The sequence below is a fragment of the Carcharodon carcharias genome, chromosome 8, assembly GCF_017639515.1.
Source record: "Carcharodon carcharias isolate sCarCar2 chromosome 8, sCarCar2.pri, whole genome shotgun sequence".
Classification (NCBI taxonomy): Eukaryota; Metazoa; Chordata; class Chondrichthyes; order Lamniformes; family Lamnidae; genus Carcharodon; species Carcharodon carcharias.
Window position 1 is genome coordinate 124,323,198 of NC_054474.1, and position 15,608 is coordinate 124,338,805.

Below are 15,608 nucleotides of genomic sequence, written 5' to 3' on the forward strand. Positions count from 1 at the left end.
GCTACCACTTGCTTCCTGCCACCTCCGAGCCAAAGAATGGAAGCTTGTTTCCAAATACAGGAACAGGAGGAGTGAATTCAGCCCTTCCACTATTCAGTTAAATCATAGATGCTCTGAATCTCAATTTCATCCACCCACTTTGGGCGCTGTAGCCCTTAATATCCATTTCTATCAAAAATAGTTGAATCTCTATTTCAAAATGTTCCAAGGCTCCTAGCCTCAACAGCTATTTGGGGAGTCAGTTCCAAGTTTCCACTGCCCTTTGTCTGAAGAATTGCTTCCCTCAAATCACCACGGAACAGCCTAGCACTAAATTTTAAATAAGCCCCTTTTTCTCCAAACTTCCCTAGCTGTTCTCCATCAGCTCTTTCAATCTTCTTAAATATCTCATTATCACCTCTCAATCTTCAATACTCAAGGGAATGAAAGACTAGTCTAATCAACCTCATCCCATAATTTAACCTTTTTAGCCCCTTATCATTCTAGTGAATCTGTGTCATACTCCCTGAAGACCAATACATCCTTCCTGTGGTGTGATGCCTGGAACTGAATGCAGTATTCCAAATGGTGTCAAATCACAGCTTTATACAACTGGAATATAACCTTCACCTCTTTATGTTTCATCTGTCTTGTGATAAAGACCAGCATTATATTGGCCTTCAAAATTATTGTGTGTAACTGTCCTCTAGTTTTTAGTGCTCTAAGTTCTCTGCCCCTCCACAGTTCCTAGCTTTAGACCATTTAGAAAATACTCTGACCCATCTCACTTAGGTCAAAAGTGGATGACCCCAAACTTTCCCGCATCACACTCCATCTGTTCAGTTATACAACTGGTTATGTTGAATGTGGTTGATAGTTATTCAAATCCAGGAAATCCTGCTAGGTACCTCCAAGGATGGTTAGGGAGCCATAGCTATTTAAATGTCTGCTTTAATTTGGAGTTCTCTAGCAAACACTTTAAACCAATGTCAACTTCCACAGTAATAAGAACTACAAGAGTAAAAGAAAGTTTTCAGATATGTGTTCTAGGAAAAAAAACTTTGCATTAGATTGCAATGTTTTATTGCTTTTGAGTAGTAGCTAGAATTGCTACTGTAAATATATACATGTATTATAACTCTGCTGGTTTTTAATGTTCAACTCTTGTAAAATATATTTGTTTAATGATTGAAACTGAAAATGAGATGGAGTTGTGATGCTCAATCGCTTAGCGAATATAGGAGAGAGATCCTAAGGGAACAAAGGACAGTTCAGATTGCTAAAAAAATATGAACAGAGATGTTTTCTTGTGTAGTTCTCCCGAGGTAATGCTGCTGAAAGCTTAGCTGCATACCCAGAATAATGAAAGGAAGAAAGACTTGCATTTACATAGTGCCCTTCACAACATCAGGGCCTGAATCTTTCAGGTGGTGGGCAGGCTCAGCGGGAGCAGGCGGGGGTGGGGGTGCTCGTGGAGCTGATCGCCACCCACGATAGGCTCCGCACCGAGAGTGAGGTCAAGTGGATTTTTCACTCATTTACCACCTGTCACATGCCCAGCCTGGCAGATATGTCCTTCAGTACTTGACCAGCTCAGTCAGCAGTGGCTAACAAATAATTCTGTCAGTATGATTATATGAATTTAATACTTAATTCTACTGTCAATTAAGGCCCGCCCAGCGTAATATGCGAGATATAGCGCTCAGCGCTCCCTGTGTGGGCAGGAGGAGGATGGAGAGTTGGGGCCAACGCTCTTTCGCACATGTGCACAAAAAAGCACTTCAATCTTCCTGAGGCACAGAGCTGCCTCAGGGAGATTGAATTGACATTGAAATAATTAAATAAAAGGATTAAAAATTTATTTAAATATGTCCCCTCATGTGATTGTGCCACTTGAGATGGGGCATGTTTTTATGTAGGAAAAAAATTTATTTACTCAATAAAAACTTTAGGAAACCTCATCCCACTCATGGACAAGGTTTCCTAAAAAATGCGAAGGCCACTTGGCCTTTTCTCCTGCCTGTCAACCTTAAGGTTGGACGGGCAGCATTAATAATTACAACAATTACTTTGTTAATGGCCTTAATAGGCCGCTTATATTTCGGTGGGCGCACAGCCGACTCCGGCGCACGCCCGCCGAATGAAATATCACGGGACTGTGCGATGATGTCGGGATACACGTCATTTTACGCGTGGGCGTGTTGGGCCCACCCCCGCACGCCAACTGAAAAATCCTGCCCCAGGACATTACAAAGTTCAGTGAAGTACTTTTAAAGTGTAATCATTTTTGCAATAGAGGAAGTGCAGGAATCAATCATGCACAGCAAGGTCCCACAAACAGCAATGAAATGATGACCAGGACACCGGGCTGAATTATCTATGCTGTTCTAAATAGTGTCAAGGGTTCTTCTACAGCTCATTGAGAGGCAAACAGAGTTTCAGTTTCACATCTCATCTGAAAGACGGCACCTCAAACAGTTTCCACAAGGTCTGTGCAATGGTCACTCCTATCAATTCTGTCATGGGCAGATCAACTGTGACCATAGGCTGATGAGGGTGAGGTCAAGTGGATTTTTTTCACTCATTTATCACCTGCCACATGCCAAGTCTGACGGATATGTCCTTCAGTACTTGGCCAGCTCAGTCAGTAGTGGCTAATAAATAATTCTGTCAGTATGATTATATGAATTTAATACTTAATTCTATTATGGGAGCCCGCCACCTCAGAATTTTGACACCAATCCCCAGATGTTAATGCGGAGGAGTTTGCAGGTTAATTGGGCAGAGTATGCCTTTGTTGTGTCCTGATTCGATATCTAGGTTGAATCTCAACAGTCTGTCTGGTTAAGAACATAAGAGCATGAGAAATGGGAGCAGGAGTAGACTACACGGCCCGCTGAGCCTGCTCCACCATTCAATACAGCCATGGTTGATCTTCAATTCAAATTTCCTGCCCACTCCCTATGTCCCTTAATTCTCTGAAAGACCAAAAATCTGTCTATCCCAACATTAAATGTATTCAACGATGGACATCCACAACCCTCTGGGGTAGTGAATTCCAAAGATTCGCATTCCTTTGAGTGAAGAAATTTCTCCTCATCTCAGTCCTAAATGATCAGCCCCTTATCCTGAGTCTGTACCCCTGCATTTTAGATTTTATGCTTCTTATTTATTATAACAGCTTGAATGCAGAGGGAGGTTAAAAGTTAACCACATTGGGGTGGGATTTGAATCATATATAGGCTAGACCAAATTAGGATGGCAACCTTACTTCCTAAAAGGGAAGGTTATCCCAGCAGCTTTACAGCCCCTTTTATTTATATGAACTTTTTATTTACCACATTTTTGAATGATTTCAAATTCACCAGCTACCAAGGAGGGATCTTGAATTCAAGTCCTACCAGATTACTAGGCCACTATCATAACCATTACACTACCATAGCCAGGATTGGACCTGGATGTGCTACACACATACATTGTCAATCTGTGAACACTCGTTACCTAAAATCACACAGAATAATAGCCATTTCCATGAGGTATGAATGGGCAGTCAGTACTCATGGGGCCTATACCACTCTGCCAGTTAGCTCCCTGGAACCCACACCCCATCAAGAGTCAGTGCCCACAGAACCCAAAAGTTAGCACCTATAGAATCCATTACAAGTCAGTGTCTACCCCACTGATCAGTGCCTCTTGGTACCCGTACCTCAAAACAGATCAGCGTCCATGGAAACTAAAACAAAAACAGGATTACCTGGAAAAACTCAGCAGGTCTGGCAGCATCGGCGGAGAAGAAAAGAGTTGACGTTTCGAGTCCTCATGACCCTTCAACAGAACTGAGTGAATCTTAGGAAAGGGGTGAAATATAAGCTGGTTTAAGGTTGGGGGGGGGGGAGGTGGTGGTGTGGTTGCAGGGACAAGCAAACAGTGATAGGAGCAGATAATCAAAAGATGTCACAGACAAAACAAAAGATCACAGAAGAACTGTCTGTGACATCTTTTGATTATCTGCTCCTATCACTGCTTGCTTGTCCCTACAACCACACCACCCCCACTTCTCTTCCTCCCCACCCCCCACCTTAAACCAGCTTATATTTCACCCCTTTCCTAAGATTCACTCAGTTCTGTTGAAGGGTCATGAGGACTCGAAATGTCAATTCTTTTCTTCTCCGCCGATGCTGCCAGACCTGCTGAGTTTTTCCAGGTAATTCTGTTTTTGTTTTGGATTTCCAGCATCCGCAGTTTTTTGTTTTTATCCATGGAAACTACCCTGCTGAATATCAGCACCTTCAGAGGAGGGAACAAAAATCAATCATTACAAACCAAGATGGGATAGGTGTGAGCTGTGTCACTTTATGAAGTGCGGCTGGTAATAGTGCAGGCAGCTGTTGAAGCACAGTGTCCATTCCTCATAAATTGAGTTCAATCTTAGCACAAGACTGGGCTTGGTACTTGCCCTCCAGCAAATGGTGGAGAATCAAAGAGGTTCAGCCTTGGACTGTAGTCACATCTCTCCCCACTGGCAGCCTGTGTGTGAGAGAGAGAGGAAGAGAGAGAGAGAGAGAGGGAGAGGGACAGAGAGGACAGAAAGAGAGCAGCGAATGCACAGGTATGATCTACTGAGTGGAGGGTGATGTATAGCCCACGGAGATTAGAGTGAAATATTTTTTAAAATAGTACAAGATTAATTAATTATTTGGCATGAAAAACATTGCCATTGCTTCACTGGACAACAAGTAAACAGTATTGCACTACAAGCTCTGGGAGAGAGGCCAACAGTTTTCTATGTAAAATATCAGGGTAGTTTGCATGTCCCTGTATGAAGACCCTGTCCTACTGTTCACCTTTTGATTTGATTATCAGATGCCTGTTGCATCGCTCTGCCCATTATGTTAATCCACATCAAACACACTGTATATCTCAAAATGCTGGAAAAACTCAGCATCTGTGGAGAGAAACACCCGAGATAACTTTTCGAGTCCATATGATCTTTCTTCAGAGCTAAAGAGAAGTAAAAATGTGATGAAATTTCTACTGTTTAAGCGGGGTGGAGCAGATGAAGCTGAATTGAAGGCCAGTGGTAGGGGGAGGCAAAGGAAAGATTAACAAAGGTGTCATGAACAAAAGGACAAAGGGGTGTTAATGATAGTGATACTGGCTAAAGGAGGTGCTGATGGTGCCATTAAGATCAGAAAGCAGAACGTGATAATGGCATGTCAAGGGTAAGCAATCTGGAAAGAACAACATGAACAAGTGACAGATGGCCCTTGTGGGGGTGGGGTGGGGGGAGGGGGTGATGGTGGCAAAAAAAGATCGAAAATAGGTTAAAAGGTGAGGATAAAACAATGAATAAATGAATAAAAATGAAAATAAATAAAAATAAAAATAAGTGGATAAAAAATAAAAATTAAAAAATAAAAATGAATATTGAGAAAAGGGGGTAAAAAAGGGGTGAAGATAGAGGAGACAGTTCATGGTCTGAAGTTGTTGAACTCAATGTTAAGTCCGGAAGGCTGTAAAGTGCCTAGTCGGAAGATGAGGTTCTGTTCCTCCAGTTTGCGTTGAGCTTCACTGGAACATTACAGTAGGCCAAGGATGGACATGTGGACATGAGAGCAGGGTGGAGTGTTGAAATGGCAGGCAACAGGGAGGTCTGGGTCATGCTTGCGGACAGACCAGAGGTCTTCTACAAAGCGGTCACCCAGTCTGCATTTGATCTCCTCGATGTAGAGGAGACCACATTGGGAGGAGCGAATGCAGTAGACCAAATTGAAGGAAGTGCAAGTGAAGTGCTGATTCACCTGAAAGGAGTGTTTGGGTTCTTGGACAGTGAGGAGAGAGGAGGTAAAGGGGCAGGTGCTGCACCTTCTGCGATTGCATGGGAAGGTGCCATGGAAGGGGGATGAGGTGTTGGGGGTGATGGAGGAGTGGACCAGGATCTCCTGGAGGGAACAGTCCCTACAGAATGATGACAAGGGGTGTGAGGGGAAGATGTGTTTGGCAGTGGTATCATGCTGGAGTCCGAGGAAATGATGGAGGATGACCCTTTGAATGCAGAGGCTGGTGCTGAGAAAAGAGAGAACAAGGGGGACCCTATTATTATTCTGGGAGGAAGGTGTGAGGACAGAGGTGCAGGAGATGGGATGGACACGGTTGAGGGCCCTGCCAACCACAGTGGGTGGGAAACCTGGTTAAGGAAGAAGGAAGACATGCCAGAAGTACCGTTTTGGAAAGTGGCATCATCGGAACAGATGCAACGGAGGCGAAGGAACTGAGACAATGGGATGGAGTCCTTACAGGAAGCAGGGTGTGAGGAGCTGTAATCAAGCTAGCTGTGGGAGAAGGTAGGATAGTAATGAATATCAGCACCTCCTTTAGACAGCTTCACCTGCTCCACCCCCCTTAAACAGTATAAATTTCATTATATTTTTACTTCTCTTTAGCTCTGAAGAAGTCATACGGACTCGAAAAGTTATCTTGGGCGTTTCTCTCCACAGATGCTGTTAGATCTGCTGAATTTTTCCAGCATTTTCTGTTTTTGTTTCAGATTTCCAGCATCTGCAGTAGTTTGCTTTTATCACTGTTTATTTGCACTGTTTGCTTGGCTTTTATCTCTTATTCTCCTGATGGTAGCACAAAGCACGTGAGTTGAGTCAGTTAGGTATTGGTCATTTTGGGTGTGGATCTCAGTGCTTGGCAGCTGTTATAGCGGTGCAGAAATCTGCGCTGCAGCAGAGGACGAGGATTGTGTGTCCCTTGTGTTCTTGTGATTGCCATGGTGCCGCACCATGGGAGCTTTTGAGTGTCAGTCAGCCAGGCCAGGCCAGACTGCTGCCATCCATGTTGAGGTAGTAAAATCCAAAGCCAGACCTTCAAGGCTCAGAGTTCCCCTGAAGGCATACTCCAAGGTCATCTGCAGTCTCCCCCAATGAACGTCATGTAGTCTTCCATTAACCATGCTGCAGCCACTGGGATAGCACTGCATAGGCAAAGGCACCTGCAAGGCAAGCACTAATGGGATGTCATATCAGTGATTACTTCTGTTTATGTGTTGTATTATTGATAAATTGGTGGATAAAATTGTATGAAAGTTTTTGCTGTTGCCTTTATTGAGTGATATTGGCCAAGGATACTTTGCGATGGGAATTCTGATATGGATGTACCGTAAGGAACTACTAGTGTTGTAAAGGCCAGCTTCAATTCAAGAATTCATTAGTTTACATATTTTAATTCAGAATTCATTATCCTGTATCCTGTATACAATACAGAGCAGACTTTTCTTGTTGTTAAAATTTCTCTTTAAAACTCAGTCATTGACAATACTCAGCTCTTCCTTTCCATCACCTTACTCACCCACTCCACAATGTCTATTCTATAAGTTTTGGTATCCATATCTAAGGAAGGTTATCCTTTCCTTGGAGGCAGCACAATGAAGGTTCAATAGATTGCTTCCTGGGATGAAAGGATTATCTGACAATGAGGGGCTGAGTAAATTGGGCTGATACTCTTGGAGTTTAGAAAAATAAGAGATGATTTCATTAAAAAACACAAGATTCTGAAGGGGCTTGACTGTGCAGAGACTGAGAGGTTGCTTTCCTGGCTGGGGAGTGCAGAACACGGGGGCAATCTCAGAATAAGGGGCTGATCATTTAGGACTGAGATAAGGAGAAATTTCTTCACTCAGAGGGTGGCGAATGTTTGGAATTCCCTATCTCAGAAGATCGTGGGTGCTCCACTGTTGAGTATATTTAAGGCTGAGGTAGACAGACTTTTGGTTTCTCAGAGAATAGAGTGTGCAGGAAAGTGGAGTTGAGACAGAAGATCGGCCATGACTGTAATGAATGGTGGTGCAAGCTCAAGGGGCCATATGGCTTACTGCTGCTCTTAGTTATTATTACATATTTCTTATTTATTGTGTTCACACTGCTTTGTTGACATTTGGTTTTGGATGGACTACAGCTTCCTCCAGTTAAACATTAGGAAACTAAAGTCAGGATCTTCCAGCCCCTTGCTCAAACTCTATTCCCTATAATCCCTGATTCCATCCCCTCCCAGTCACTGTCTCAAATTGAACCAAGCTGTTCACAGCATTGACATCTCATTCAACTACAAGCTGATCTTCTGATCTTCTCCATCACAAAGACCATTCACATCTGACATTTCCCACCTCTGCACTTGCCTCATCGCATCTGCTTGCTAAACACGATCTGCAAACTTGCATTCCTTTAACAGCTTTAACGTGGTGAAACATCCCAGGGCGCTTCCCAGGAGCTTTATCAAACAAAATTTGACACTGAACGACATAAGGAGATAAAAGCTTGGTCAAAGAGATAGGTCTCTCATTAGCCATGTACCTCACAGAGTTTGTTATTCATGTGGACACACTGCAGCGGGAAATTTAAATCATTGATCTCCTGGGCTGTTGGAGGTAGTGATTGGGATATAAATTCCTGGGGCAGAATTTTACATCCTGCGGGTGCGTGGGTGCGCGTGCGCCGGACCTGATTGGATGTAAAATCGCGTGATGACGTCGGGTGAGCATCCCGACATCATCACGCACTCGTGTGATATTTCGGTTGGTGGGCACGTGCGAGAGTCAGCATCACGCCCACCAACAATGGCCTTTTAAGGCCATTAATGTATTAATTAACCTGGATTTTTTGCTGCCTGTCCAACGTTACGGTTGGCTGGTAGGTGATTCAGCCAGGCGGCCTTTGTATTTTTGAGGAAACCTCATCCAAGAGTAGGATGAGGTTTCCAATATTAATTTTTAAAAATTAAAATGTTTGGGCAGAAACTTTACAATCTGTATGTTTAGGTGAGTGTGTCTGATGTGTGGACATTTTTTTCTCCATTTTTAAATCTTTATTTGATGGTTCTAAGTTCTTCAGCTCCCTGAGGTAGCTCTCTGCCTTCAGGGAGCTTTCATTGCGAGCTCCCCTGTGCATGCACAGACTTCAACGCTCGCTCTCCTCCTGTCCCCACCCTGGCAGCACTGAGCCTTTCAGCGTACCTTTAATGGCCAATTAATTAACGGCCAATTAACAGCCACTCAACATGAAATTGCGGTCAGATGCCATGATCGGGCCCACCCACCGTGCCCGCCCAACGACCTTAAAATTCTGGCCCTGATTCTGCAAAACTCCCAATCATTCCAAGAGGTTTGGGATCCATAGAATTGAGACATTTGTAAGTAGATGGGCACAAATCTCTGAAGATGGCAGGACATGTTGAGATACCTGTTAAAAAAAGTCAGTATTCTTGGGTTTTAATAGAGGCATGGAGTGAAAAAAACCAAGAAACTATGGTAATTGGCTCCACTCCTCCATTTACCACCCTTTTACTATTTATATGCCTATAGAAGACTTTTGGGTTTCCTTTTATGTTAGCTGCCAGTCTCTTCTCATACTCTCTTTCTTTGCTGCTCTTGCTTCTGCTGTAAAGACAGAAATAAAATACATGTTCAAAGTCTCTGCCATTTTCTTGTTTCCCATTATTAATTCCCCAGTCTCATCCTCTAAAAGGCCAATGTTTAACCTTAGCTACTCTTTTTTAGAAGCTTTTACTGCCTGTTTGTAACTGTTGTCTTACTCGAAGCATGAATGTGTGGGCCTCAAAGAAGGCTGAGAATGAGCTCAAGATGTGATGTTCCATGGTCCAATAATCTGCTGTCCCTAGCCATTTACACTCACTTTTGACCAATAACCACCAGCTAAGCTCCTCCTGTCAGCATTTTAAAATTGCACTCTAAAGACGTTGGCATTGCCAGCATTTTTAAAAATTCTTTGACGGGACGTGGGCATCAATGGCAAGGCCAGCATTTGTTGCTCATCCCTAATTGCCCTTGAACTAAGTGGTTCGCTAGGCCATTTCAGAGGACAGTAAAGAGTCAACCACATTTCTGTGGGCCTGGAGTCACATATAGGCCAGACCAGGTAAGGATGGCAGATTTCCTTCCCTATAGGATGTTAGTGAAGCAAATGGGTTTTTATGACAATTGATGATGGTTTCACGGTCACCATCGCTGCGAATAGCTTTTAATTTTTTATTAATTAAATTTAAGTTCCACCAATCAACATGATGGGATTTGAACCCATGTGCCCAAAGCATTAGCCTCGGCCTCTGGATTACTAGTCCAGTGACATTACCACCTTCTCCCATATTGAGAAGATGGCAGTAGAACTTCTTCAACTATTGGTAGCAGTTTGATACAATCACTGGTTTGCTGACCACTTGAGGAGGTATTTAAGAGTCATTGGTTTACATTGGTGTAGGACTGAAATCACGTGGAGGCCCAGCCAGGTAAGGATGGCAGGTTTCATTTCAGAAAGAGCACTAGTGAACCAGTTGGATATTTACAACAATCTTCATGGTCTTTATTACCAATACCAGCTTTTTATTTCAGATTTTGCTCAATCTGAATTCAAATTCACAAATTGCCCTGGTGGGAATTGAACTCATGCCCTTCTGGATTAGTAGAATAGTGTCTGGATTACTAACCCAGTAACAGAACCACTATACTACAGTATCTGGGCAAAAAAACAGCTTTAGGAAAGTGGGAAAAACCGGGGAGGGAAGGTGAGTGATTCCTTCTCTGAGCCATAGTGTTCTGTCTTTTTTTTATTTCAAATGGGGCTGTCGCTAATTCAAGCATGTCTGAAGAAAAGTCCTGTGATTTGGAGTGTGCCATCTGCTTCAGCAACTACAACAATGTCTTCAGAGCCCCTAAGGTGTTGAACTGCGGCCACACCTTCTGCCTGGAGTGCTTGGCCCGCATGAACATGAAGTCAAATGTTGCTGAGGCCATCCTGTGCCCCCTGTGTCGTGACCTGACAGTGGTTCCCAAGGACGGGTTGCCCAAGTTGGGCAACGACCCGAACATCCTGTCCTGCCTCCCAGAGGCGATGCAGAGAATACACAGCATCCACTTCAGCCGTGACAAAGGCATGCTCTTCAAGAAGGGGTCAAGGTCCCAAAGGATGAAAGAGAAGAAGAAAGTCAAAACGTTCTTTGTAAGCACAGTGAGTCAAAGTCTGGACGTGGGTCACCCAGCCGAACCAGACAGTCATAGGCAGCAAGACCAGAGCTGCTGCTGGTGGTCTCACAACAAGTGGTTCATTATTGTGACAATTTTTGTTATCCTGATGTTTGTGGGTCTTCTCATCAGTTCCATTTGGTTTTTTATGGGCCGTTAGCTATCGAACAGCAATGGTTTTAATTAGCCCAAAAGTCATAAATAGTCCTGCAAAAGTTTTTTTAAGCACCTGAAACCAACGAGCACAAGGAACTTCTTCGAGAATGACAATTCCTGGTGTGCAGGACAAAGGCTACAGGATTTGTGGAACATTGATATAGATTGCACTTTTGTTTTGATTGTGTTCATCTGCTAAATTCAGACCGCGTGTTAAACACTGTTTATAATGCCACCTCGACCTTTTCTGTACCCAATTTTAATTTTGTTAGATCGATCATGTTGAAGTTAAAATGCTCCGAGATATCTTTAGGTGATACAAGTATACATTCTACACTGTTCTCCTTCTGCTAGCTACCTGTCTCGCTTGTTTCCTGTCCAACAAACATTCCCATTGTGAAAAACCACAATGTCCATCACAAAATAGAATGCAACACAACACTAAACACTATCCAACATTAAATAATGTCAACCTAACTAATAAATGAGTTTCAAACACAAATTACTGTCCAACACAAATTAGTGAACAAATTAAAGTACCGTGCAAAATGTGGTAGCATCCAAGGCAAGTTATTCTACACAAAGTAATTTCTAACACAGTGTAATGTCCAACATAAGGTAATTTCCAACATTAAAAATTGCCCAAAATAATGAATTGAACAACATCAGGTAGCATGGACATGAAGTACTATCCAACATAAAGCAGTGTCTATCATAGTCCAACATAAACAGTATCCAACAGGAGAAATTGTCCAATGTGAAGTAGTATCAGACACGAAGTTGTGCCCAGCATGATGTGGCGTCCAACACAAAGTAGTGTTCAATATGGAATAGTGTCCAACATGAAATAGTGTCCAACATAAAGTAGTGCCCAACATGAAAAAATGCTCAACATAAAGTAATGTTCAACATGAAGCAGTCTCCAACATGAATTAGTGTCCAACATAAAGCAGCATCCAATATGAAGTATTGTCCATCATGAAGTAATGTCCAATATGACATATTGTTGAACATGATACAGAACGCAACATGAAGTAACGTTCAGCATGAAGTAGCCAACATTAAGTAATTTCTATCATGAAGTAGTGCCCATCATGAAGTAGTATCCAGGGGAAGTGCTGTTCAACATGAAGTAGAGTCCAACCTGAAGTAGCATCAGACATGAGGTTGTGCCCAACATGAATTGGTGTCCAACAGAAAAGTAGCGTTCAATATGGAATGGTGTCCAACATGAAATAGTGTCCAATTTGAAGTAGTGTCCAATATGATGGAGTGTCTGATATAAATAGTTGTTTGGTAATACAGAACTTGAGCATTGATGAAAAAGCAACATGTCTAAGCTTTTTGTCTTGCACTCATCAGGACACTTCACAAGAATACCAATATAAGGGGGAAACAACAATTTATACAGTATGTGAAGAGAGTACTGATTGGTTGGCAAGTGGATTCTGACGGGTAGAGGCATTGCCATAGAGAATGCACCACTGATGGTGACTGACAGTTAACTGCCAAGCATTCACAGAATCACACAGTGCATGAGGCTCTTCGGGCCTTCGAGTCTGCACCGATACGTGAGAACCACCTGACCTACCTACCTAAACCCATTTACCAGCACTTGGCCCATAGCCTTGAATGTTATGACATGCCAAGTGCTCATCCAGGTATTTTTTAAAGGATGTGAGGTAACCCACCTCCACCACCCTCCCAGGCAGCGCACTCCAGACTGTCACCACCCTCTGGGTAAAAAGGTTTTTCCTCACATCCCCCCTAAACCTCCTGCCTCTCACCTTGAACTTATGTCCCCTCGTGACTGACCCTTCAACTAAAGGGAACAGTTACTCCCTATCCACCCTGTCCATGCCCCTCATAATTTTGTACACTTCGATCAGGTCACCCCTCAGTCTTCTCTGCTCCAATGAAAACAACCTAAGTCTATCCAACCTCTCTTCATAACTTAAATGTTTCATCCCAGGCAACATCATGGTGAATCTCCTCTGCACCCCCTCCAGTGCAATCACATCTTTCCTATAATGTGGCAACCAGAACTGCACACAGTACTCCAGCTGTAGCCTCACAAAGGTTCTATACAACTCCAGCATGATCTCCCTACTTTTGTAATCTATGCCTCGACTGATAAAGGCAAGTGTCCGCACTAACGTGCCCCTCCGCCTACAGAGATCAATGGACACACACGCCAAGGTCCCTTTGTTCCTCAGAACTTCCTGGTGTCATGCCGTTCATTGAATACTTCCTTGTCAAATTACTCCTTCCAAAGTGTATCACCTCACACTTTTCAGGGTTAAATTCCATCTGACACTTATTTGCCCATTTGACCATCCTGTCTACATCTTCCTGTAGGCCAAGACACTCAACCTCACTATTAACCACCCGGCCAATCTTTATGTCATCCATTGTTTGAAACTTAAACCAGGCTGCTTAACCCTGATTGGTCAAGGCATTTCCCTGAGGAATGAGTCAGCGAATGGCTGTCACTTATTTTGCTTAGCTGAAATAGGTACAATGTGATTTCATGTTCTTCCTGTCTGCAAAGAACAGGGCCCTGTGTTTAATATATGTAGCTTCCAGTACATGCAAATGCGCCACACCACGAGGCCGACTAATAATCTTAAGTTGGTTTTCAGCGTAATTCTTAGCACACTGAGGATTAATTGGCAAATGTTGTCCAATCATGGAATCACACCTAATGTTGGGCACTGTGTTTTGAGTTTTGCAAGCACGGGCTGGTTGGGTACAGTCTGTACCTGTCCATTGTGAACAGCGGCTAATTAATGCTGTTTGATATGATTTGCCTGCCTTGGGATGTACCTATGGTATGTAGGCCATACGTCCCAAAGACGTATCACCAGCCTCTTTGAACTCCACCTTTTAACAATAAAACGCCTTTCATAGTACCAATTTTATTAGTAATATAAACATATTGCTTGGTCTTTGCTAGCTAGGTGCCAGATTTCACTCACCTTCTTGACGGATAGATTGTCAGTCAGGCTCACAGTATGGCGCATTTGCATTTACTGGAAACTACGTATGTTAATACACAGGGCCCTATTCTATGCAGACAGAAAGAACATGTTGTTATGAGACCTTTCGGTAAAGCTCAGTTATTTAAAAATCCCAGAGGGAAACTTTAAACAACCGTCATAACCTATATTTTTAAGTGGTATGTTTGAGATGCAACTCTAACTCCAGGAATCAGACCACCAGTTCTCACGAGGTTTTATATTAAACTAAATGAAACATTTTACTAATTTACACAAGTTAAATATATACACATAGCTACACATTACTACTATCATAACTTATAACAAATTCTCAAACTAATCTCCATTAAGGCAACAGCAACCCATTGACTTAACCAGACACCAGTCAAAGCATTTTCACCTTATGAATTCAAAACGAGGTTCCTTTCACTTTGGGTCCTGTGGAGACAGTTGTAGACTTACAGCTACTTTGATCTTCCATTGCCTCAGCCGTAAACACACAAAACTGCTGAAGTTATACCTAGCACAGCTCATTGAATGTAAGTTCTCATTGTATCACCAGCCTCTTTGAACTCCACCTTTTAACAATAAAACGCCTTTCATAGTACCAATTTTATTAGTAATATAAACATATTGCTTGGTCTCTGCCAGTTAGGTGCCAGATTTCACTCACCTTCTTGAATACTCTATTCAAAAAATGCAAATGCACTCTACCTCTTTTACATCTCAAAACTAGTACACATCAAAGCACCCAGACTAACTGGCTTTAATCTGTTTAAGACACCCACAGATTAAACTTCTATTTTAAAAGAAAAATATTTTCCAATAATATTATATACATTAATAGCTTCATGACATCTGCCTCCCTATTGAAAAATGAATCATCATAATTCTAAAAGACGGCTTCATTATAATACCCCATCTCGCACTATCTCCTATACTTATTACACTATTACATTACCAGATGCATCCATTAATGTAACTATATATATTTATATATACACTAATGTAACTATATATATTTATATACACACAAGCCCTTGGTATCAATAGAAATCACTCCAGTTCAGTGTCACAGAATCACAGAATTACGCAGTGCAGAAGAGACCCTTCGGCCCATCGAGTCTGCACGAACACATGAAAAACAGAGTGTCCAGGGTTTGAAAAATGTCCAATTTTCCTTTAAGCTTCAAACTCTTGATAACACATCTGTGAACAGATTTTCTCTTCCAGCAGTATGTATAATCCATAGATTAAATGGTTGTAATAATAGGCTCCATCTGAAAAGCCTTGCACTTTTGTCTCGAAATTTGTTCAAAACTTCAAAGGATTATGGTCTGTATAAACAATTGTTTCTAATGAATTGTTTGAAACCTAAATTTCAAAATGCTGCAATGCTAACACCAAACTCAAAGTCTCTTTTTCAATCATTGAATATC

At 42.3% G+C, this 15,608-nt stretch overlaps 1 protein-coding gene across 1 annotated transcript; it reads left to right on the top strand.

Annotated features, from left to right (window-relative positions):
* Window positions 1-10,631: 10,631 nt before the first annotated feature.
* Window positions 10,632-11,416, top strand: LOC121281499 (RING finger protein 225-like). Its single transcript, XM_041194442.1, has one exon. The coding sequence runs from the start codon at window positions 10,632-10,634 to the stop codon at window positions 11,172-11,174; it is 543 nt and encodes a 180-aa protein (XP_041050376.1). The 3' UTR covers window positions 11,175-11,416.
* Window positions 11,417-15,608: the final 4,192 nt, after the last annotated feature.